Raw genomic sequence first — 23,671 nt, 5'->3', positions numbered from 1 at the left:
TTCTCGACTTACAACCATTTGAGCCACAGTTCAAAGTTACAACAGCACTGAAAAATATGACTTATGACCAGTCCTCGCACTTATGATAATCAGAGCATCCCCCGTGTCACGTGATTGAAATTAAGGCGCTTGGCAACCAACATGTATTCACAACAGTTGTAGCATCCCAGAGTCATGTGATCACCATTGGTGACCTTTTCAGCAGGCTTGCAACACGTAAAGTCAATGGGGGAAAATGGATTTGCTTAATGACCACATGATTCATTTAACAGCTGAAATGATTTGCTTAGCAACCATGGCAAAAAAGTTGTCAAACTGGGTGTGACTCACTTAACAAACTGCTTACTTGGCAATGGAAATTCTGGTTCCAGTTGTGGTCATAAGTCAAGGATTTCCCATACTCTCGAATGTACAGAATATGGAGTTTCCCCCCAATGTTTTGAACAAACATGCAAATATAAGTGCATAAAGTAGAGTATTAAGACATAGGACAGTACTGTAGAAGAACATGCTTTCAAATAAATGAGAACCTTCCATGCATTGGAGTAAATGAGAGGAATGAAAGGAAAGGAAATAAACTGGGAAAAATTAAAACTACTTGTTACAAGAACTACATGTCATATGGAAACCTTTACATGTTACATTTCTGTCTCCTCTGCAATGTGATCTGTCCTTCACCCATGATACGACAATATTTATTTGCCTCTCTCTGCAGACATTTGCTTTCCCTTGGAGAGGACCAAGAAATAGACAGTGAGATGATATTCTGTCATGAGCTAAATCCTACTGGAGGTTATGTTAGATCAGAGGAATCCATGCCACTCTCTCTGTTTCTCCAGAAATTTCTTCCCAATGTGAGGAATTTAAGTTCCATTAATTTCAACAAGACTTTAATAGAAATAAATTTCGTTGCCTAAGGCTTCAGGTAATCCAGAGATCTGAATGATAAGGGAGAATTCTCATCTGACTGTCAGTCTTCTAAGTTCAGAGTTAGTCACATGCAACCATTAGACTTGCATAAGGGATATTTATCCTGCAGGGAGAGAACTCTCTAGCAAGCTGGGATCTCAGAGATTAGACTTCTTCCAAAAGTTCAGAAAGTTGGAATTCTTCTTTCCTTCTCCCATTGGTTTTTCTATATTATTTTAGACCTGTACAAAGCAATCATCCAAGATGAACATGTACTTTTTATATGCAATAGCCACAGATATGCACTATGCCTGAAAAACTGTTTTGAATTTCTGTACCTGGCTAATACAATACATTCAGGGTTGAAAATCATTTTCCAATGTGGCAAAAAAAAAAAAAAAGTAATATTGGGAGATAGGAGGTGATAAGTTTTAGCCAACATTTCCACTAATCACAATAGATTTTGTGGGCTGGTCGTCCAAGACAGAAAGAACAGAAATTCCCCAGCACAACATGTGAAATGTGTCATTAAGCAAAGCATTAATGACAGCAGCTTCTTTGTTCCTGCAGCCACCAGTGAAGATACAGCAAAGGAAATGGAGGAGCTGCAGTTATGCATGTGCATAAAGTCCTTGTTTTTCTCACCAGGCACTGCAGAATAGCAATTGTCCATTCACAGCACATAGCAAATAGTCTGCATTTTGGAGCTAATATTTTGCCATTTCTAAGCTAGTCCTTATGAATTCAAGCGCGGATAACTGTTTCTCCCCCCCCCCAAGTAAGCCTTCAAAGTGCATTCTTAGGCTGCACCTCGATCTTTCCCCCTCCCCCACCTTCCAGGTTACAGAAGCAACTTGAGTCTGAAAACAAGATACCTTTAAAAAAAATAAGCATTTTCCCTTTCCCCCCCCCCAAGCGCGCGCACGTTTATTCAATTCTTGCAGACGTTATACCTGCAATCTTTTAATTAAAACGCGCGCACACCCAAGTCCGTGACTGGCTACTGGGGCGAGATTTTAAACATGCGTCTCTCCGCGCGAGTCGCTCTTCCAAATGCACGCTGGGCGCCCGAAATAATGTGGGCTCTGTTTGCAACCACAGCTCGGGGTTCCTGCGGCACACGCAGGTCATTTCAATGCTGCAACAGTCGTCCAAGTTAAGGCTACAGGCTGCCCTTTGATGATGGCCAGTCCCGAGAGGCTCTGCCTCACTTTCTTCTCCGGGCTCTCTTTTCTTGCTTGCCGCCCCCTCCCACGTCGCCAGCCAGCTCTCCAAGCTATGGACGCCGAGGTGAAATATTAACAGGACCGCCGGCCGCCTCTTCAGGGAAGTGTAAAGAACACTCGGGCGTTTGTAACTTTTTTTCCCCCCTCCTTGAAAAACCAAAAACCACAAGAACCCCGATGCTGGAGACGCAACACCCTACGCGATTCTTCCGAATTAAGAAGCGACTCATCGCGTCCAACCCCGACAGGGACTCTCCGCTTCAAACGTTACTGGAGGAAGCTGGCCGGTGAAGGGTGGGGGTGGGGGAGGAGAAGGGGAACAGCCTCCTTTGATTTTTCTCATGCAATTGGTACAAGTTTCCAGGATTCCTCGCCTCTGGTTACTGGCACGGACGTTGACAGGAAGGAAGGAAGGAAGGGAGGAAGGGAGGAAGACAGGGAGGAAGACAGGGAGGAAGACAGGGAGGAAGGTTAAGAAGGAGAAGGGCAGGAAGGAACGAAGGGAAGGAAGGAGGGAGGGAGGGAAGGAAGGAAGGAGAAGAGGAGGAAGTGGGGAGGGAGGGAGGAAGAATGGGAGGAAGGAGAAGGCAGGAGGGGCAGAAGAAGGCGAAGGGGAGGAAGGAGAGAGGGAGGGAGGGAGAAGGGCAGGAAGGAAAGAAGGAGAAGGGCAGGAAGGAATGAAGGGAAGGAGGGAGGGAGGGAAGAAAGGAAGGAAGGAGAAGGGGAGGAAGGAAAGAAGGAGGGAGAAGGGGGAAGGAAGACAGGGAGGAAGGAAGGAAAGGAAGGAGGGAGGGAAAAGGGGAGGAAGGAAGGAAGGAAAGAGAAGAGCAGGAAGGAAGAAGGGGAGGAAGGAAGGAAGGAGGGAGAGAGAAGGGGAGGAAGGAAGGGAAGGAGGGAGGGAAGGAAGGAAGGAGAAAGGCAGGAGAGGAGGAAGGAAGGAGAAGGGGAGGAAGGAGAGAGGGAGAAGGGGAGGAAGGAAAGAAGGAGAAGGGCAGGAAGGAACAAAGGGAAGGAGGGAGGGAGGGAAGAAAGGAAGGAAGGAGAAGGGGAGGAAGGAAGGAAGGAGGGAGAAGGGGAGGAAGGAAGACAGGGAGGAAGGAAGGAAGGAAAGAGAAGGGCAGGAAGGAAGGAAACAAGGGAAGGAAGGAGAAGGGGAGGAAGGAAGGAAGGAAAGGAGGGAGTGAGCGAGGGAGAAGGGGAGGAAGGAAGGAAGCAAGGGAAGGAAGGAAGGAGGGAGGGAGAAGGGGAGGGAGGAAGACAGGGCGGGAGGAAGGAAGGAAGGAAGGAAGCCTGTTTCACAGCAAAGCCCGCCAAGTGTTTTCTTCCAAATACCACCCTAAGTTCGTTCAATTAACTTTGCGCAACTGCAGTCACTCTCTCCCACCCACCCCCCGCGCCCCCCGAAAGCGAGTCCAACCGTGCCGCCTCCTCGGCTCGCCGGTACGTACCTCAACCATTAAACAAGACATTTAACCATAGTGGCAGTTCGGTGACCTCTGAATGCCGCGAAAACTGGAAGCGGCGCAGCTCGTTCATGAAGCCTCGACCTGCACGGATCCCGAAGCTCGCATCCAGGCTCAGGCAGAGCATTCGGGGAGACGCGCCAAGGGACGGCGGGAGGTGCGCATTGGCCCGGAGAAGGGCAGGAGGGAGGAGGAAAAAGTGCCCGAGCGGGACGCACGCGGAACAGCAGCCGGAGCTTCAAGAGCCAGACTTCCCGGCCGGGCGAGAGCTGGAGTAGAGCTCCGCGGGGCTTGGCGCAGTCTCGGGCTGGCTGAGCGGCGAAGGCCGAGCCGTGCCTGGCTGGGAGGTGCTGTCAACTGCCACAGGCACAGCGCGGCCGGCCAATCAGCGGCAGCGAAGCCTCCTCTGTTTATGTTTCCTCGTTGGAAGAGTGACGTCAAAGGGCTTTAGTTTTTCCTCTGCATGTGCTATTAATTTTAAAGGACTACTATGGGAAGAATGCGGCGGCCGTGATTTCGGCAGGCCAGCTACCACTCGACCCTAGATAGAAACTGGAGCCTTCGTTATTATTATTAATGTCGTTATCATCATCATCGTCGTCCCAAAGGTGCTTTTTTTCAAGAGGCAACTGGACTTTCAGGTTTTTCTTGGAAGACCTTTGGCAGGCTTCTTATCTGAAGCTGAAGAAGCTTCTTAGATGAGAAGCAAAACGTCTTCCAAGAAAAACCAGAAAGTCCAGTTGCCTCTTGAAAAAGCACCGTTGGGACAACCATGACTTGGATGACTGAGAATCTCCATAGACGACATCATCATTATCATCATCATCATCACCTATTACTGTTGCATAGACCGAAGTTGCCAGGACAAGGATGGGTGTTGCAGAGGTTCAATCAAAATTCGGAAGGAGTTTCAGGGGTAAATCAGGATCTGTTCTCACTGGTTATATCTCAACTTGTTCTTTGTACTTCTGCTTCCCAGGTGTTGTTGTGGGATATCAGTCAGTCACTACCTCTTAAAAGTACTATCCCTTAACCTTGAAACAACAGGTTCTGTCTTTGTTTATTTAAAGCCCGTTTCGCTCATGCCAGCCTAGAGTGCATTGGGTGATCTCAAAAAGCTAAGCAGAATCAATATTAATTCAATGGAAGACTAAGAAATAGGATAGAACGAGAAGTGGGATCCTAGATAGCAATGCAAATCTTCCTATTGCAAGGAGGGATTTGTCCTTACCAGGATTTGTGGCTTTATTTAGTTAGAAAATGTTTCGTGTTACAAAATGGGAAGGGGGAATCATTGCACTTACTGTTAATAAGACAAGGAAAGTGCTTCAAGAAGAAGAAATGGGGGAAAAAACATAATAGGAATGGTTAGACAGCAACATGATTATCCCTATTCAGTTCTGATAGCACTGTAATCCTTCTCTGTTTGGTGTTATTTTCTTCTGCTTTTGAAGGAGAAGTTATGTTGAATCTGCTTCTTGTTTATCTGTTCACCAAATGTTTAATCCACATTTTAAAACATGACATCTCCACTGATTTCAGCTGAACTCCAGATGACCTCACAAATGCAACTATCTCGTTTTTGCAGCACAATACAGAAATGGATTGTATTGCCTTCTTGGATTTTATGCGATTTCATTCATTTCATTTTATTTCCATTCTATAGCCCTAGAATGTTCTCCCCCTTTAGTATTAATCAAGTTCAGTGCAGTCCTAGCTGCTGACATTTCATGACCCAACTAGATGGCATCATCAGTGCTAGAGAAAGTGGCTTGCCCTGTATATGAGTAGTTGTGTAAAAACATTATTCAGACAAGCAGCAACCATGAAGAAGTAGAAAAAGGAAATAGTCTGCTTATGCAATATCCTTCAACAAAATAGATATTCAAACAACTTTATCAGAAGGGACTGGATCATTCAACATACTACAACACAACCAACATAGACTGTGAAAAAGATAATAGCGCCATATCTGAAATACATATCAGAAACAACCAATAGACTATTACAAGCACATGCCATCACCATTCCATACTAACCAGCATAGCCCTCCAAAATATCTTAAGTAAAGCAAAACTCATCTACAACATACAATTTAAGGTCTATAGCAACCACTATGTAGGACAGATAGGCAGAAGACTAGCAGAGTGCATCCATGCACAACAACTAGTAGTCAGAAGATTCAATGAAAATCCCTTAATCTTACAACACATGAACAGATTCAACCATAGTTTCAGTTGGGAAACTGGGAGCATCCTTGACCAAGCCAAAGCCAAAAATGCTAGAGAATTCCTGAAAGCTTGGTATACAGACAAATCAGCCATCAGTAAACACATAGAAATAAACCACATTTACACACCATTAAAAAGAGACAACAAGAGGAGACAACAAAAAACTAAGAAAAAATAGAGACAAAGGAAGTAAATATCCTGTCCAGCAGCCAACACCTAGATAAACAGGGATTAACACCAGAAAGATAATCAAATAGAAAACAATACCTTAACCAAGGAACTATCAAGGGGAAAACCACAATCCCACCAACAATGGCAGAGCAAACTACTACATATAAGAATGGACTAAACTCCACATTCACTAGCTCTGAAGATGTTATCTAGTTAGGTAATCAAACATCTGGGGGGGGGGGGAAACTCAAGCTCAGAAAGCACCAAGGATTTCTTAGTTCAATCCTGAGCTCTCCAACGGTTAGTGTTAAAAATAATCTCTTAAAAGGAAGAATTACTTAAAAATGTATCCATCTCAATCAAAATCATCATCATCATCAAAACTGCATACTTTTCCTCTCCTCATGGCAAGTTTTTTTTAGCTGCATTGAGTGCCGCATCAGGGTTGTGTGTGATCTCGGTGGGCCTGGATGGGTGTGGCCAGGATGGCGTGGCCAGCTCGATGTCCCTTGTGTCAGGGGCACCTGTGGTGGCCCAAGCACTGCCAGCAAAAACAGGCTTCCGAGTTCTGTTACGATGGCCTCCTGCAACCCTCTGCCAGCTACAGTGGAGCTTGGGAAGACTGCACACAGCCCTCACGAGCTCCGGTTTCACTGGCAGAGGCACCACGGGCCGATCCTTCGCTGTTTCCAGGTTGGCTCTGCGGGCCACATCTAAGCACCCCACGGGCCAGATTTGGCCCGCAGGCCTTGTGTTTGACACCCCTGACTTAGGTGGTGACAACATGAACAACCTAGATTAGCTCCCACACATCTAGATTATGGAGATTTAACACTGTCATATTGCATCTTTAATCCCTAACCCTGGTATATGATTCCTTATTGTATGGCTAAACGTAGCATTCCTTCTAGGATTATTACTAGTTACTAGCTTGACTACACATTCCTTCTCATTGTTAAGAATTTGCTATGAATTACTGATAACGTAAATTGCTGTTTCAACCAAATGAAGGAAACAATGTATTTGTAAAACAACTCAATTGCAATAAATCAGAATGCAGGTTTAGAAGTGGGCGTTTTTTAAAGCTGAAACTCTGAGAAGAAACTTGGAAAGTTAGAATTTCAAAGTGAAAGAAATACTTTTTAAATGTATTCTTGAATTCTTCAGCAAGTTTACTAACACCAACAATAAGAAAAACATGCAGCTATTCTATCTTTCTTTCCTTTACGGATGACAATTAAAAGGAGAAATGAAATGATGGGAAAATACAAGAGAGTTGTGTTTTTTTAAAAAGCATTTCCACATCTGGTTCTGTTAATAAAATGTTATGATGATTAATCCCCCGATGAGAAAAAGTGCTTTGCATCAAGAAACACTGCAACAAATGTTTAAGTGGATTTAAAGTAAAAATGATATTTGGTGATGAGTTTTCACAAATAATAACCAATTTTGTTCACAAAATAAAAGCTGCCTCATTGCTGTCCAAATTCAATCCAGAAGGTTGTTTGACTTTCTGGAGCAGATTGTATGGATTTGTTGAGGGAGATGAGAGAGAGAGAGAAAAACATTATTTTTGCATGAATGAAATCCACTTACATAAAGCTAACTTCTCCTTGAATAATATCTTTTAAGGTAATTCAAACCTGCATAGACATATTTTTAAAACAGCATAGAATAAAACATGTTAGTGAGATTTTAAATGTGCATTTGGGAATTACCCTGTGATAAGATAACCGGCCAATACATTTGATAAATAAATTTTAAAAAATTGCCTCTTAGCACAAATTAATAGCTTTTTTTTTTTAAAAAAAAGAATCTCATATGCTCATGGCAAAATACAGTGACTGACCTTATATAGTGTTGGATTCAATGTACAGTGACTTTGTTTTGCTCATGTCTTTGCATAGGTCAAAAGTAGCACTTTTATCAAAACTAGCATCCCAGTAGCATTTTTCACGTTCCCAGATTCATGCCTCAAGATCTATGAACTCATATGAAAGTCAGCATGCGTTGTAGAAGTCAACCCACCAATCGTAAACTATGAAAAAGGGGAAATATAACTGATGTATGTATGAGTCTCCTTCATATATGATTAACATGGTTGGATGACGGTTTGCATGTTATCTGTTGATGACGTTACTTAAACATTGCAATACATCCACCAATGTGATAATAGCAAAGAAGATTGCAACAATGCGATTGGGCAAAGGAAGGCTCAGAAAGTATTAGAAAGTCTGATAGCTGCACACAAGTCTTGCAGTTTAGCGCTCAGAGCCATAATAAATTGTCCTGGTAAACAAACTCTAAGTTGGAAGTAGACAGTGACCTTAGGTTTGTTTTTCAGAAGCAAAGGTGATATTTAAAGAAGCTCAGTGAAGTGTTGTGATGACACTGGAGGAGGGGTGAAGAGGCAAAACAAATTCCCTTGAAACCTTTAGGTTGAAGGAGTTAAGAAACTCCTGACAAAATGTTCTACCAGCTCAGTAAAGCCTCATATCACATGGCCTCCCAAGGAAACAGTAAAGCTTCTCAGCTATTGAAATGTTTTTTGGGGAAAAAAGCTTTCAAAATAATGTTCAATCAGCTTTTCAAATTGGAAGCATTATTTCTAATTGGATGTGCCGGATTAAAAAAAGGAGCTCCTAATGCATCCTGCGGCTGAGTATAATGTTAAAGAAAATTTCTGAAACGGGAAAGAATTGTCCATAATATGGTAAAAAGATACTTGCTGCTATTAAGAATAATCTGATATAATAATGAAAGCACAGCTTCTTTGTACCTAATATTAATTCAGGCACAGCTTCAAGACTTCAGAATTATTATTATTTTTGCCTTTGTGAGTACGTTGTTCAGCTCCCACATTTAATTTTAGCTGCCTTCCTGAACCAGATGCTTTCCAAATATACTGAGCTACATTAGTTTAGGGTAGGGTGTCAAATTGGCGGCACAGTTTGGGTCATGTGCAGGCCACGTCCACCTCAGCTCCACGAAGGCAACAACAATTGTGATACGTCACAATGGTTGTGATACGTCATGTGTCATCAATGTGACGTGGCGAGTTTGACACCCGTGTTTTAGGGTAATGTATCAATTGGGCTGGATTGTACCATTGATAAGTGCTTCTCCCACCTGAAGGAGATGACAGCTGCTTTAGCCTCCACTATTCTAAGCAAGTATGGAAACTGAGCACACTAGAGATTTCCCATTTGAAGAGGGTATAGAAAAGGGAGGTAAATGTAGGAGATGACCAGGCTGAGCCTGAGGGAGGAGTCAAATACATCATTAGTCATGAGTCCCTTCATGCCAACAGGAGATCTCAGGCCAGCCCACCTTGAATTCCTTCTACTCTTATTCCCACTAATTTCCCTTGGCCATTAGTAGTTCAGAGTCTTGTAGAGAGCTTAAGCTCGCAATAAATCTTTATATTCATTTGAACTGTCTGGATCTGCTGATTTCCTGGCACTTGACAGTTAAGCAATCAAAAATCTATCAGGATATATTTGTTTTTTTCATAGCATTTTTATCTGAACATTTCAATATTCTAACACAGGAGCCGGTACTTTCGATGAATCAGTAGGAACTTGAAACATCCAGAAATATTATTACACATGTCTTCTTTGCCCAAAAAGATGCTGTTCAGTATGTGCTACAACTTCCAGGCCTCCAGAGAAATATGGGGGCTGTAGTCCAACAGTCCAAAAGCTCATTCCTTACCTCTTGTTTTTCAAAGGGGAAATACTACTGTTTTCCCAAGTCAGCCTCTAACACCATCTGCAAAAGCAAAATTCATCTCCATGGTCCATAAAAGTTGCCCTCTTCTGGCATACGTGGAGTATTGTGGAGCTATTATGGGATGTTGATTGGGACTGTGGATGAGAAGAAATCCTGGATCCCAGAAATATTTTTGAACAGGGGGTTGAAAGCTGCGGGCTGAAGGCTCTCAGACTGGCTTCCTTAAAAAGGCAAGTCTGCATATTGAATACTTCAAATGAATGCCTTCTTCTGAATTGTTGCTTCATTTTTCTCAAAAGACAAGGCTGCATTATGGCTGTCATCCTATACTTTGCCTTTCCCAGAAACAATAAGCTGAAGAAACGTTCAGTTATATTGCTTCACTTCATTTGTACACTTGAAAGGCAGCTGTCTTCCCTTATGATCAATGGTGGGTTGCTCCTGGTTCGGACCAGTTCACAAGAACCGGTAGTAAAACCAGTGGGAGGCTCCGCCCACTGACCCGGACGTCATCATAGGTGATCTGCGCATGCGCAGAAGGGTGGGCGCGATGCGAACTGGTAATAAAGGTAAGTAGAACCCACCCCTGCTTATGATAGAGAGTCACATGGAGGATTTCCTAAACCAACCTTGCCTGAGCCTCCATTTCCTCTCCTCCCATTGTTGGTCTGCTGGCTCTGTCTTTCTCCTATTATTGGAAAAGGTGCTGAACAACTACAGATAGCTACAAGGCTTAGGTTGTGGTGGCCTTCTGGCCAGAGCTATAAAATATCATTATCCAGTATGTCCAAACCTGAAACAATTAATAGTTGGGTAGAACTAAAACTTTTGTTAACTGCAAGGTTTCCCATCACTTCTTGAAGTAGGGTTGTTGTTTTTTAATTCTGTGCAACAGAAACAGTCCTGTTGGAATCCGAATGAAAGAATTTTAGACAGAGTGCTGGCAAAATGAGGAACATATTTATTATAAAAGCTGAGCTCATAAGCAATGCATTTCATTAAATTCAGGACTATGCTAAACACGTTCTCACTGGACTCCTATTATTGGAAATCCTATGACCCTGAATGCGTATCGTTATGCTGCATATGCCTCCCAATTGGTGATAGGCAAACAATGACATGTTGGCTTGCAAAGACAGATTCTGGATTAGGGATTTTAGCTTGCATACAATAGGGGTTCAGCTGCATTTGTAACATACTGTTTGAATTTTTCCCAAATTGACCAATGTTGTGTCCTTATCATTATCAAGGAATGCTCCATCTGGCATAGGGGGATGACTGAGGATGCTAACTAGTCTTACTAAATCCCTGTCTTACTAAAAAGTATTATCTGAAAGCCTTGATTGACCAACGGCATGATGGGTGGTAGCACCAATATTTATGTGTTGATATAGTGATTGTGTGTGTGTGTGATACATTAGTTTTTTTTAACTTTCCATATTTTACGCAAAGAATATTTTTATATTCTTTTTAGCTTTTAGAAAAATGGTTTGTATTTTACCCTTCCTTTGCTGGTCTATGACTGTAATAAAAGATTGATACAGACCAATTTTTGTGGCAATAAAGATGCTGTTTAAGTAGATACAGAGAGCTAAAACAGGATCCTCCAGTGATGAAATAAAAGTGATGAGTTTCAGATAACACTGAGATGCTAGATGGTGTATTTTAGAGAATTGTACAGAAATGAATGCTATAAATATTTGTATCCAAGGAAAAATGATGGGAAGGAAATCATAAATGTTGTGAGAATATTGTAAAACGATAAAGCTGCAGATGCAAGCAGTATAACTAAAGGAAATGTTAAAATATGGATAGGGTTTGCTGTGTGACTTACTTAACATGTATATGAATGCTTCCTAGAGATCTGGTGCTCTGATAAATGTGGTCATTTTTCTCTTTTATGAAGAGAAAGGTAGCAACAGCGAATGCAAAAAGTACAAAGGAATTTAATATAAGTGTGCCAGAGAACTCTTTGGCAGAATACTGATTGAAACGGTACAACCGATGACATTGAGCTTAAACTCAGTGTAGAATGAAATGTAGCTTTATGCCTGGCAGAATGTGTGGAGTCAAGACTGGTTTTTCAGCAGATCATTAAGAAACGTATGAATGTCAGCAAGAAAGCTTTCTGTGTATTTGCTGAATTAAGGAACGTTTATGCTAAGGTTGATAAGCTTAATATAGGAAATGTTTCACATGAATTTGAACCTGAAGATTAGACCCTGATGTGGTAAGAGTTGTATATGATTGGACAAAGCATGCATGAGAATAAAAGGAATGCTTAGTGAATAGAATAAGTAGAGTAGAGTAGAGTAGAGTAGAGTAGAGTAGAGTAGAGTAGAGTAGAGTAGAGTAGAAGACAACACAACACAACGGAAAAGAACAGAATGTGTTTAAGAAGTTTGTTGAACAAGAAGAGATCAGGCAACGAATGAATGGATCATGAAACAGATGTGGATTGAATACGAAGTATACGATCTGAATAAAAGAAGTTTCTTGAGGCACTGTTTATATAGCACAGAATAGAATATTCTTTATTGGCCAAGTGTGATTGGACACACAAGGAATTTGCCTCCGGTGCATAAGCTCTTAGTTAGTATACATACAAGCAACTAAGTTATAAATCATGCTCATAAGATACAATCATAAATCATAAGATACAACCAACAAAGTGATAGTCATAAGATACCAATACAAGTAGCTAAGAGGGAAGATGAGAAGAATTATAGCAATGAAGTCCTATTACATGGTTAGATATCCTTAGGCATAAGACAGTGCTGTGGTAATTATGAGTTTAGTGGAGTGATGGCATTGGGGGGGGGGGGGAACTGTCTTTGTGTCTAGTAGGCAGGATTGAATTAGGATTGAATTGCAGTATAAATATATGAAGAAAGTATGAATAGATTGAGAGGAAGGGGAAGACCTAAGAAGTTATATTTGATGAGATCCTCCAGGCAGCCCTGCCCGAACTGCTCAATGTTATTGCTGGGGTGGCGGTTGATACCCCCAGGCTCTTGGTCATAGGGGACTTCAACTTGCCATCCATCAGGGAAACATCTGAGGCAGCTCGGGAGTTCATGGCTTCCATGACAGTCATGGACCTGATCCAGTTAGTTCATGGCCCTACACACGGGGGACACACCTTGGACTTGGTTTTTGTCTCTGGTCAGTGGGTGAATGATCTAGATATAGGGGATATAGTTATTGAGCCCTTGTCATGGTCAGATCATTCTCTCCTCCGGCTCGACTTTCTAACAGTTACACCCCGCCGCAGGGAGGCGGAACCAATTAGGTGGTTCCGCCCCAGGCGTCTGATGGATCCTGACAGGTTCTAGATGGAGCTTGGGCCATTCCCTGAGGCTCTGGCTCACAACCCGACTGAAGACCTGGTGGCAGCCTGGGATAGGGCGGCCGCTGGGACTTTGGACCGTGTTGTGCCTCTGACCCAGCACTGAACTCACTTGGCTCCTTGGTTTTCCAAGGAGCTAAGGGAAATGAAGCGCTGGAAAAGACACCTGGAGAGTGGTTGGAGGGCCAGCCATTCCAAATTCGACCGGACACTGGTGAGGTCTCATATTAAGACCTACCTAGTGGCGATAAAAACGGCAAAATTTAATTATTTTTCCGCTCTTATCGCGTCTGCAGATAACTGCCCAGCTGCCCTGTTTAGGGTGACCCACTCCCTCCTCCATCTGGGAGTGCGGGAAGACCCCTTGCAGGATCGAGCTGAGGATTTTGTGCAATATCTGCATGACAAAATCGCTCAAATTCGGGAAGGCTTGGACTCTGACTGGGTGGATCCAGATGGGATGATGGAGGTGGGTTTTGAGAATATTATCTGGGAGGAGTTTGACCCTGTGGCTCCTGAGGACGTGGACAGGATTCTGGGGAGGCTTAGCGCAGCCACATGTTTATTGGACCCATGTCCCTCCTGGTTGGTGCTGGCTTCCCGGGAGGTTACACAAGGCTGGCTCCAGAGGATCATTAATGCTTCATTGAGCGAGGGTTTCTTGCCTTCCGCCTTGAAAGAGGCGGTGGTGAGGCCCCTCCTCAAGAAGCCTTTTCTGGATCCGGCTGTTTTGGTGAATTACCATCCAGTCGCCAACCTTCGCTTTGTGTCAAAGGTTGTTGAGAGTGTGGTTGCGCGACAGCTTCCCCAGCACCTGGATGACGCTGTCTATCTAGACCCATTCCAGTCCGGTTTCAGGCCTGGGTACAGCACGGAAACGGCATTGGTCGCATTGGTCTCTGGAGGGCTCGGGACAGGGGTTGTTCCTCTGTCCTGGTCCTATTAGATCTCTCAGTGGCTTTTGATACCATCGACCATGGTATCATGCTGTGCTGGCTGGAGGGGCTGGGGGTTGGGGGCACCGTATTACAGTGGTTCTCCTCCTTTCTCTCTGACCGATCGCAGTTTGTGTTGGCAGGGGGGCAGAGGTCGTCCTCGAGGCGCCTTATGTGTGGGGTGCCACAGGGGTCGGTCCTCTCACCCCTTCTGTTCAACATTTATGTGAAGCCTCTGGATGAGATCATCCATGGTTTTGGGGTGCAGTTCCATCAGTACGCTGATGACACTCAGCTGTACATCTCCACCCCAGACCACCCCAATGATGCCCTTGAAGTGATGTCCCGGTGCCTGGAGGCCGTGCGGGTCTGGATGGGGAGAAACAGACTCCGACTCAACCCCTCCAAGACTGAATGGCTGTGGCTCCTGGCGTCCGGATATAGCCAGCTGGTGCCATCGCTGGCTATTGGGGGCGAGTCATTGGCCCCCACGGAGAGGGCTTGCAACTTGGGTGTCCTCCTGGATGCACGGCTATCTTTAGAAGAGCATATGACGGCCGTGGCCAGGGGGGCTTTTTATCAGGTTCGCCTGATCCACCAGTTGCGTCCCTTTCTGGATCGGGACTCCCTGCGCATGGTCACTCATGCCCTCGTCACTTCCCGACTGGACTACTGCAATGCTCTCTACATGGGGCTTCCCTTGAAGAGCATCCAGAGGCTCCAGCTGGTCCAAAATGCGGCCGTGCGAGTGATTATGGGAGCGGTGGGGCGCTCCCATGTAACACCTCTCCTGCGTGAGCTGCATTGGCTCCCAGTGGTCTTCTGGGTGCAATTCAAGGTGTTGATTAACATCTTTAAAGCGCTCCATGGCTTAGGACCTGGGTACTTATGGGACCGCCTTCTGCTACTGATAGCCTCCCACCGGCCAGTACGCTCCCACAGGGCAGGGCTCCTCGCGGTGCCGTCGGTCAGACAATATCGACTGGCGACCCCCTGGGGGAGAGCCTCCTCAGTGGGGGCTCCTGCCCTCTGGAACGAGCTGCCCCCAGAGGTACGGAGGATCTCGGACTTGTGCACCTTCCGCCGTGCCCTGAAGACTTTGTTATTCCAGCAAGCCGGGCTAGCCTAATTTTAATGGTTTTAAATTTTAAATTGGATTTTAATGGGATGTTTTTAATTGTGGGCCAAAGTATTTAATCTGGTTTTAAATTGTTTTTAACTTTTATATTTATGTATTTGATCTTGGCTATTCACTGCCCTGAGTCCTTCGGGAGAAGGGCGGTATATAAATATAATAAATAAATAAATAAATAAATAAATAAATAAATAAATAAATAATAAATAAATAAATAAATAAATAAATAAATAAATAAATAAATAAATAAATAAATAGAGGAGAATTTGAAAGAACAAAAAGCAGTATATGAAGTGATATATGGATGATGTAGAAATATGGGGCGGGGGGGAGGAGGCGATTGGTGGTGGTAGGGGAATTGCCAGGATAAAAAGGAAGGGAGAAACACACTGAGTTAAAGCTTTTTTTAACTAGCTTTAGCTATGTTTATTTTTATTACCTCATGCCTTACATTTCTTTAGCTTACTATTTCTTCTTTGCTGTGTTTGCTTTATTTAATATTGCTTGCCCCTTAAAGAAATAGCATGATGTGTGTGTGGGTGTGTGGGTGTATGTATGTATGTATGTATGTATGTATGTATGTATGTATGTACATATGTATGAGTGGTGGGTTGCCCCCGGTTCAGACCGGTTCTATAGAACCGATAGTAAAACCGGCGGGAGGCTCCGCCCACTGATCCCAACGTCATCAGGAAGCTTCTGCGCATATGCAGAAGCGTGTGCGTGAGCGAGCAAAGCAAGTGCACGCAAGTGGCCTCGTTGTGAACCGGTAGTAAAGGTAAGTAGAACCCACCCGTGGTATGTATGTATGTAAGTATGTTGCTATATGAACATAGTAATAATATCATGATTCTGGAAAGCTCTTGTTCCAGGAACAAGAGCTTTATTAATACCTGCCAGAATTACAGAGCAACCAACAGACTCTCCTTGCTGCTGCAAAAATGATACAGCAGCATCTTTTACACATCAGACAGATTGTGCAGTGCTGGATAGTAGTAACAGTTTTAGGTATTTCTTTTTTTAATGCTGGGATGAGGATGTGAAATTTTTCCAATCCTCTTCCAATCTTAATTCTGCTGTGGGAGAGAGGAGTACTAAAGTAATTACTGTACATAATCACTGTAATATAAACAAGCAGAAGCTACAGTTGTGACGAAGATGCAGATATAAAAATCTTGCTTAAAAGACGTAGCCCAGATTTAACAGTGTTTTTGCATACAAAAAGAGGAAGACTGTATTAGCGTTCCCATAGATAGTTTGAAAGTATAACATCTGAATTAAAACCATGTGGTGATGGATATTATTTGGGCATTTTATAATGTGTAATCCTTAAACTAAACATGGCCCAGATTAAAATAAATTCTCCCTGTTTGGCTTATGCAATGTTCAGTGATGAATGTCAAGGCATTTTAAGGATCAGCCAGGATAGAATCAATCATTTATTTATTATCTATCTATCTATCTATCTATCTATCTATCTATCTATCTATCTATCACATTTTTGAGCCGTCCATCTCCCTCAGAGAGCCTCCCTCATCTGTCTTTTGATATCAATGGGAAATGAGCATTACTTTCTCAGAACAAACAATTGAGTCAAAATAATAATCAGTTATTACTTGTTTGGGGAGCTGGAAAAATTGAACAGCAGTAAAATTATTTCAATAATAATGATGCTAATAATGATGGTCGTGATGGCCTGATTCAAATTTGATCAACACCTCTCCACAGAATTAGGAATATTTTTCAAAGTTATTCCTGCGTTTTCTCTTTCAGTGAGAATTTAGCATCGAATCGAGATCTCATTCATGAAAGATGGAGTTACAAAAGCAAACCCCTCATTTAGTGATTTTCAGGTCTTTTGGCATCATCCAGATAACACTATATTTGCATAGCTTTTTTCTTCATTATTAAACAATAATGTAATGGTTGGATATTTCTATGTGCTTAATGGTTGGGTAATACTATAGAAATGTTAGTAGGCTTAAATCCATATTTCTTATGTCTACATATACAAGGATAACTACCACTTCAACGAAAGTCAATTTGGCACTTTTTGAATTCCTTGGAGCCAAAGACACATTTGTATTGAGGGAGGGGAGACAGTCAGGAGAAGAACCAGTTTTGTCCTTTAGTTCTCACCAACTAGTGGGGGGGGGGAACCCATCTTTTAATTCCCCCCCCCCCCAATATGATAGAATCTGTGTTGGTCTGAGAGAGTGCACACAGTGGCTATTCTTTCTCTACCCACAATGCTCCAAAACAATGCTGAATCCAAATTTGGGATTTTATGCATGGTACACCATAAAGGCCAGGCATATATTGCTGAAGTTATGATATTGACAAAGTTAAGAATATTCTGATGCACTCTGAGGGCAAAGTTTGGTCTCTGGAAATTTCTGTCTCATAATTGCTCTTCCGCACTGCCTCTTTCCTCTTCTCCTGCTCTTTCTGTTTTCCATGATACGTGTTGTCTTCATTAATTTTCCATGTCTTAGTAACTAGCCTTTCCTCCTTCTTCTTTTCTTTCCTGTATCTTTTACTTCTGTAGTAAATGGTTAAGCTGTTAGACTACGGGGTAGGGAGTCCCAGGTTAGAGTCCCTGTTCAACTGGCTGGTACTGTGCTAATCAATCATGGGCTGTTGTTATAGGCATAAAACGAGGGAAAACTTTTCTCACGCACTTCTTTGAGTTCACGAAAGGAAGAGGGCTATTTTTGTTGTATAATAAGAATAATTTCTATTGTCCTCTTTTTTTCAGGAGAAGGAGCAATATGTGGGGCTGGTTTTGAGGTCCTCTGAGCTGCATCCAGTGATAGGAACTATCCACTGATAGGAACTAGAAGAGAAAGAGGTATAACAGAAGAATGGGAAGAAAAATTACTCTGCTTTTTGGAGGAAACTGCCCTTGATTGTACCACCCAGAATATGTATGTAAAATGGGACAAAAGGTGCAGTTCAGACTACATCATCTCAAAAGGCATAAGAATTTTTGAAGCCAGCTTACTTTCTTTCATTAACTGAAAGCACAAATAAAAGATTTCTGTCCTACTTGCATTTTTTTAAAAAAACCAAATTTTAAAATTGAATTAGTGGTTTGAATACAATTCATACACGTGCTTTATTTAAACACCAAGTAGAGGTGCAGTTTCGTTTCATAACTTGAATCTTGCAAGTGGTCAGATGATATCTGTGTTTTTTAACCTCAGCAACTTTAAGATGTGTGGGTTTCAACTCCCAGAATTCCCAAGCCAGCATGCTTTACCCAGAAGCTTGAAGTTGTGATAAATTTTGAGCTGTGTCCGATGAATGAATGTATGGAAATTGTATCAAGGGAGCAGTTGTCAAGTCTTAATGGGATATAAGCAATTACCCTCAAACCTACTTTGAAAGAGTAGTCTGGTGCTTGCCTATCTGCCTCTCAGCTGTTATTCCACTGAGAAATAATGGTTTGATTAAAGAATCTTGACTTGCCAACATTTTGAAGGAAATAGAGATTTGCCATCATACCTGACTAGATGTAATTTCAGGTGTGACTCTGAGGGAGCAGGTTAAGGTAGTTCTTGGTCAGCAATCAGCAATGATTGATTAGCAGTTCTTTCTGCTCAGGTATTGGTCAGGCAGTGCAAGAATGAGTTATCTATGTATTGGTTCCTCATATGGTTACATCATCAAAAAAGACCCTCATTGTGCTTGCTGAGGACATGTTGATATCTGAATGTGGGGGGGGGAACAAAACAAATAAACTACGTATGTATTGCAATTACATGGCACCTCTCTCTCTCTCCTTACGATATGCACATGGATCTGGTCCTTGCTGGTTACTTTCCAAATAACTTGCCTTTGAATTTGGGCTCAATGATTACATCAGGCAAGATTTTATCTCTTTGCCTCCACAGATAAAGATGCTTTTATGAACTGCTACTCTTTGTTCCTCTTTATGGCAGCAGTAGGCAAGGATGAAGTGTGTGGTTTTATTGTAGATTTAATGACACATCACTATAAATAAACAAACAGCACCTTGATTTTCTGTTAGTACCAATGTAAATAAAAAATACAGAGAAATGGGAGTTGCTTTTCTGATCTGAATGTGGTGAACTGTCATTTAATAATTTCGTCTAGGCAGTTGTGATATTTAGATGCTGTACTTTCTCCAATCAGGGCTCAATTCATATTTTGTTGAATGTTACAAATATATAATAGCGGTTAATATTAGCATGGGTGGGTTGGGGTTTTTTTGTGTGTCTGTGTGCCTTCAAGTCAGTGTTGACTCCTTGCTCCTGCCTGGACTAGTCCCTGCTGTTTTCTTGGCAAGATTTTAGAAGTGGTTTGCCCTTGTCATCTTCTTTTTCGGGCTGAGAGAGACTGAGTAGCTTAAGGTCACTCATCTGGCTTTATGCCTAAAGCAGGACTAGACCAGCCTCTCCATTTCTAGTTTGTTCCCTTAACCACTACACCAAACTGGCTCTCGATGTTAGTATGTGGGACTATGCAAATAGGTATTTGTCAATAATGTCACTCTACTGAACAACTTGCACCTAGTTTTTAAATCAACCATGCACAGCTTCTGCCTTTCCAAATCTTTCAGTGGCGGCCCATTTCCTTTCCATAAGTTGCAACTGAATTGTCATTTTTCATGAGACAGAAGGGAAAAACTATAAATCATATTAACCATATTTCTTCATTTCATTTTAAATACATTAAAATTACATTAAAGTAGTTTTTAGCCTGGCTTCATCCACTTCTTTTTCCTCTCTCATTCTTTTAAAATACTGTCAGCTTCCCCAAGGGCCAGGTGTTGCTTTTAGCCAACAAAGCTCGAAAGTTCAAACTATCAATCCAAATATTCTTATTCTAACTTTGAGTTTTCAGTCTTTTAGTTTTTGAAATTTAGCTGTCCTATAAAAATCCAGTATGTCTCCTGATAGCCAGTTTGAAAATATAGACAAATAAAACTGGATTCTGGATCCTCAGTTCCAAGACACTTTTTGTTTATTTATTGGTTATTATCCGGTTATTTATTGTTGGAGAGACCACTTCATTTTTGCACATATCTGTTTATTGCCAACTCAGATATACTAGACAATACTTAAAAATCCCTTCCTAAGCCCTATCCCCTAAGAGGGTTGTTTGTCCCTAATGGAGTAATTCATTGTAGTAACCAATGTGTTGGAGGCTAAATTAATAGTACATACTGTCCTGAGTACAGTACATTATACGAAACAGATGGCCATTATTTGAGAAAGAGAATGATTAAGAAATCATGAAATAAGCAGAAACTGAAAAGCAATGAAAGAGAAAGAATGAGCGGAAGAAGGAAAGAGTCATAAGTCCATGATCTCCTTTGACACACAAGTCATATCAGGAAATTTATCAACTACTCTGTTTCCTAATCATAAAATAGGGAAATGTTTTAATTGTAGTGAACATGAATACATCCTGAACTCATTTATCTCAAACAGTTATAGGATGTACTTTCTATGAACAGGAGGAACTGTACTCCTCCTTCCTTTTAGGAGGCTAAAAAATCTCCTTTATAGGACCAGCTATCTTTGATGGAAAGTGCAGCTCAGATTTATAGTTCCTTTGAAGTAACACATTCAGTTGAACAGGTACTGGGAGGGACAACAGCAATGACATCACTATAATCATTTGTCTGTAGCACAGAGGTGTCAAACTCACAAATGTCACGGCAGTGTCACATGATGCATTGGAACTTCCCCCCCCTTCGCTAAACCGAGCATGGCTGTGGTCAGCCTAGCACGTGACACATCCGGCTTGTCAGCTGGGAATTTGACAGCCCTGCTCTAGCATGACAACTTCAGCATTAAGAGTCAAAGTCAGAAGCTGATTATGTTGGGAATCTGCCAAAGCTTAAATTTTAGCTGGAGCTGAATGTATCTTCCAGTGTCCAGTGGCCTCTTCCTGTCCACCCATTAAGATAAAATAATGGAAGAAGAGGAGGAGGGAGGGAGGGAGGGAGGGAGGGAGGAAAGGAAGGAAGGAAGGAAAGGAAGGAAGGAAGGAAGAAGATGGAACTTCAGGTAAATTGCCTAAAAAATCCAGCAGGGCTGGAACCAATTCTTTAGGAAATATACCTTGGAAATTTTTACTTTCTAAACCATGTTTAGAAAGTAAAATAATGTTGTGCTATGGCCTTTTCTGTCTACTACGTTACTGTTGAAAAGCAGCCAACAGTGAATTTCACACATTTGCTTAATGGCAATTTGTTGAATAAACCAAAATTGGCTGGGCTCATATAATACACTGAATCATCAAACTTGGTTTACAAACTACAATAAACAAATGGCTCTTCTATCAGGCCTTAGGCTAGGATTAGTGAAGTGCTCTGTGCTGGATGTTTCATGCGGATAGGATGCTTTGCAGTATCTGCTAGGTTTTCCATCATGGTTTCGCTTCTTTTTCTTCTGACTTGCTTGGTTTTGTAGTTTGCTGTTTCTTATTACATTGTTTTTATACATTGTTTTGTGTATTTGAGATGTCTGGAGTCATTTGGAGTCAGACAACATAATGTTTAACTATGGTATCTAGCTAGCTACTTACCTAACTAACTAAAACAGTAACCAGATACAAACACAGTGCAAAGGTACAAAGAAGCAAACCCCCTTAGATATTTTAATTGTAACGGATTTTAGTTGGGACGTTTTAAAATTTGTTTAATTCTTTTAATAATTTTAAATTTTGTATTGAATGTTTTTTATTCTTGGCTGTTCACAGCCCTGAGTCCAGCAGGAGAAGGGCAGTATAAAAATTTAATAAAATAAATAAATAATAAATAAATAATTATGGCTCAGCGACACTATATGTCCCACACAGCACTTTTGTCCTGATTCCCCTGTCCAATTAAATTTGGTTCCTCTTTGTATTACTAAAGAATGGTAGTTGACCTCCTAAACAAAACTAAGGCCTTGTTCCCTGTGTTGAGCCAGCAGATGGTACACACTGATAACTAACTATACAAGGCTGAGATCTGCAGTCAAGTTGCTTCTTTCTATGACTCAGCTGGAATTCTGGGTTGGCCAAGGTCAGAAAATAAGACAAGACATCAATACATCCAAATGACTCTCAGACTGAAGAGATCTTTGCACCTTACTGCTATCAGTGAGATGTAGCATGAAGGGTGCTTTTTCAGTACAAGAAAAAGAAGTAGAGAATAAGGCACAGGAACCATACACTGGCCACCTAACAATTTATGAATACTCCTTCTACATCTTTAGGTCTTAGAAATAGCAGGTGCAAAGTCTGTAGAGATTCTCAGTCATCCAGGTCATGGTTTATTTATTTATTTTATTTATTTATTAGTCCAATTTATATGCCGCCCTTCTCCGTAGACTCAGGGTGGCTTACAATGCATTATAGCAATAGCCTGCATACTTTTATGTATATACCTGCTTGTTAGGGCTTTTGGGGCCCCCCTAAGCGGTGTTGTTCTATAGAAAGCTGGCTTATTGCCCCCACAGTCTGGGTCCTCAATTTATCTACCTCGAAAAGATGGAAGGCTGAGTCAACCTTGAGCCTAGTGAGATTTGAACTCGCACTAATTGCAGGCAGCTGGCAGCTAAGTGCTAGCACTTAGTCCACTGCACCGAGGCGCAAAAGCATCTTTGAGACAACCATGAACTGGATGACTGAGAATCTCTACAGACTTTTAGCTCTACAATTTGGGATGAACACCCTTTGAATGATGTGGGAGCAGGAATAGATTTCCAGAGGGAAAAAAATTGCAGACTACAGGAACTTAGGTGAGCCTGAGGACACAGATAAAGCTTCAAGTGCTTCAACAACCCTCTAAAAGGATGCAAATTATCAGGTGTCTGCAAGGAATATAAATCCTCCCATTTCCCAATATACTGTCAGAGCTGAAGAAACTTCTTGGATGAGAAGCTAAATATCTTCAAAAGAAAAAAACAAGAAAGTCCAGTTGCCTCCTGAAAAATCACCTTTGGGACAGCAAGTGCAAAGGCCCTGTGTTTTATTGTAAAGCTTCATGGTTTTAACCTCTGGCAGCAGTTGAAAAACTTTTCACCTGAAAAATCTTAGAAGGTTTTTTTTTTTCTTCACTTTTTTCTCTTTTGGAAAAAAAAACATGTTTATTTTCAGCAACTTAACCTAGAAGCATGAGAAGTAAAGGTTTTCTGGCACAGAAGAAAATCTCCCCTCTTAATTTTTTTGCTGGATGTCATTTATTTATTTATTCATGAGACTTTTATATTGTTTTAGTCATATGGGACTCTAAGCAGTTCCTGTCCAAAATAAACAGAAGAAAAACAAGAGAATGAGCAAATAATAAGATAACCTGATACAATATTCATGGCATCACATTTTTCTCAGAACAAAGTCTGAATCTACAGCCAAAAGCTTTCTGGAACATCCATGATCACGAGAGAAGGGCCACTCCTAGCCCTGGGTGCAAACTCTCCCCTAGAAGGAAAACCCACCCACCCCTCTTCAAAGGACCTGCTTCCTCACCTCCTCACAGATATCCTGATTGGCAGGAACCCT

At 42.0% G+C, this 23,671-nt stretch overlaps 1 protein-coding gene across 3 annotated transcripts in view; it reads right to left on the bottom strand.

Annotated features, from left to right (window-relative positions):
- The window catches only part of PDE7B (phosphodiesterase 7B), a 222,870-nt gene that overhangs the window by 157,158 nt on the left and 42,041 nt on the right, over positions 1 to 23,671 (bottom strand). The window contains exon 1 of one of the 3 annotated variants that reach the window (XM_034418865.3): positions 3,584 to 4,026. The exons of 1 other annotated variant lie outside the window; for it this stretch is intronic. In XM_034418865.3, coding sequence (XP_034274756.1) covers positions 3,584 to 3,604 — 21 coding nt within the window. In that variant the 5' untranslated portion in view covers positions 3,605 to 4,026. Of the gene's footprint in view, positions 1 to 3,583; positions 4,027 to 23,671 lie in introns of those variants that run through there. One more of the 3 variants, XM_034418864.3, reaches the window with a different exon arrangement.

This window comes from Pantherophis guttatus, chromosome 1, assembly GCF_059756535.1.
Source record: "Pantherophis guttatus breed Tessera chromosome 1, ASM5975653v1, whole genome shotgun sequence".
Taxonomy (NCBI): domain Eukaryota; kingdom Metazoa; phylum Chordata; class Lepidosauria; order Squamata; family Colubridae; genus Pantherophis; species Pantherophis guttatus.
This window is presented reverse-complemented; position numbering and strand designations above follow the sequence as displayed.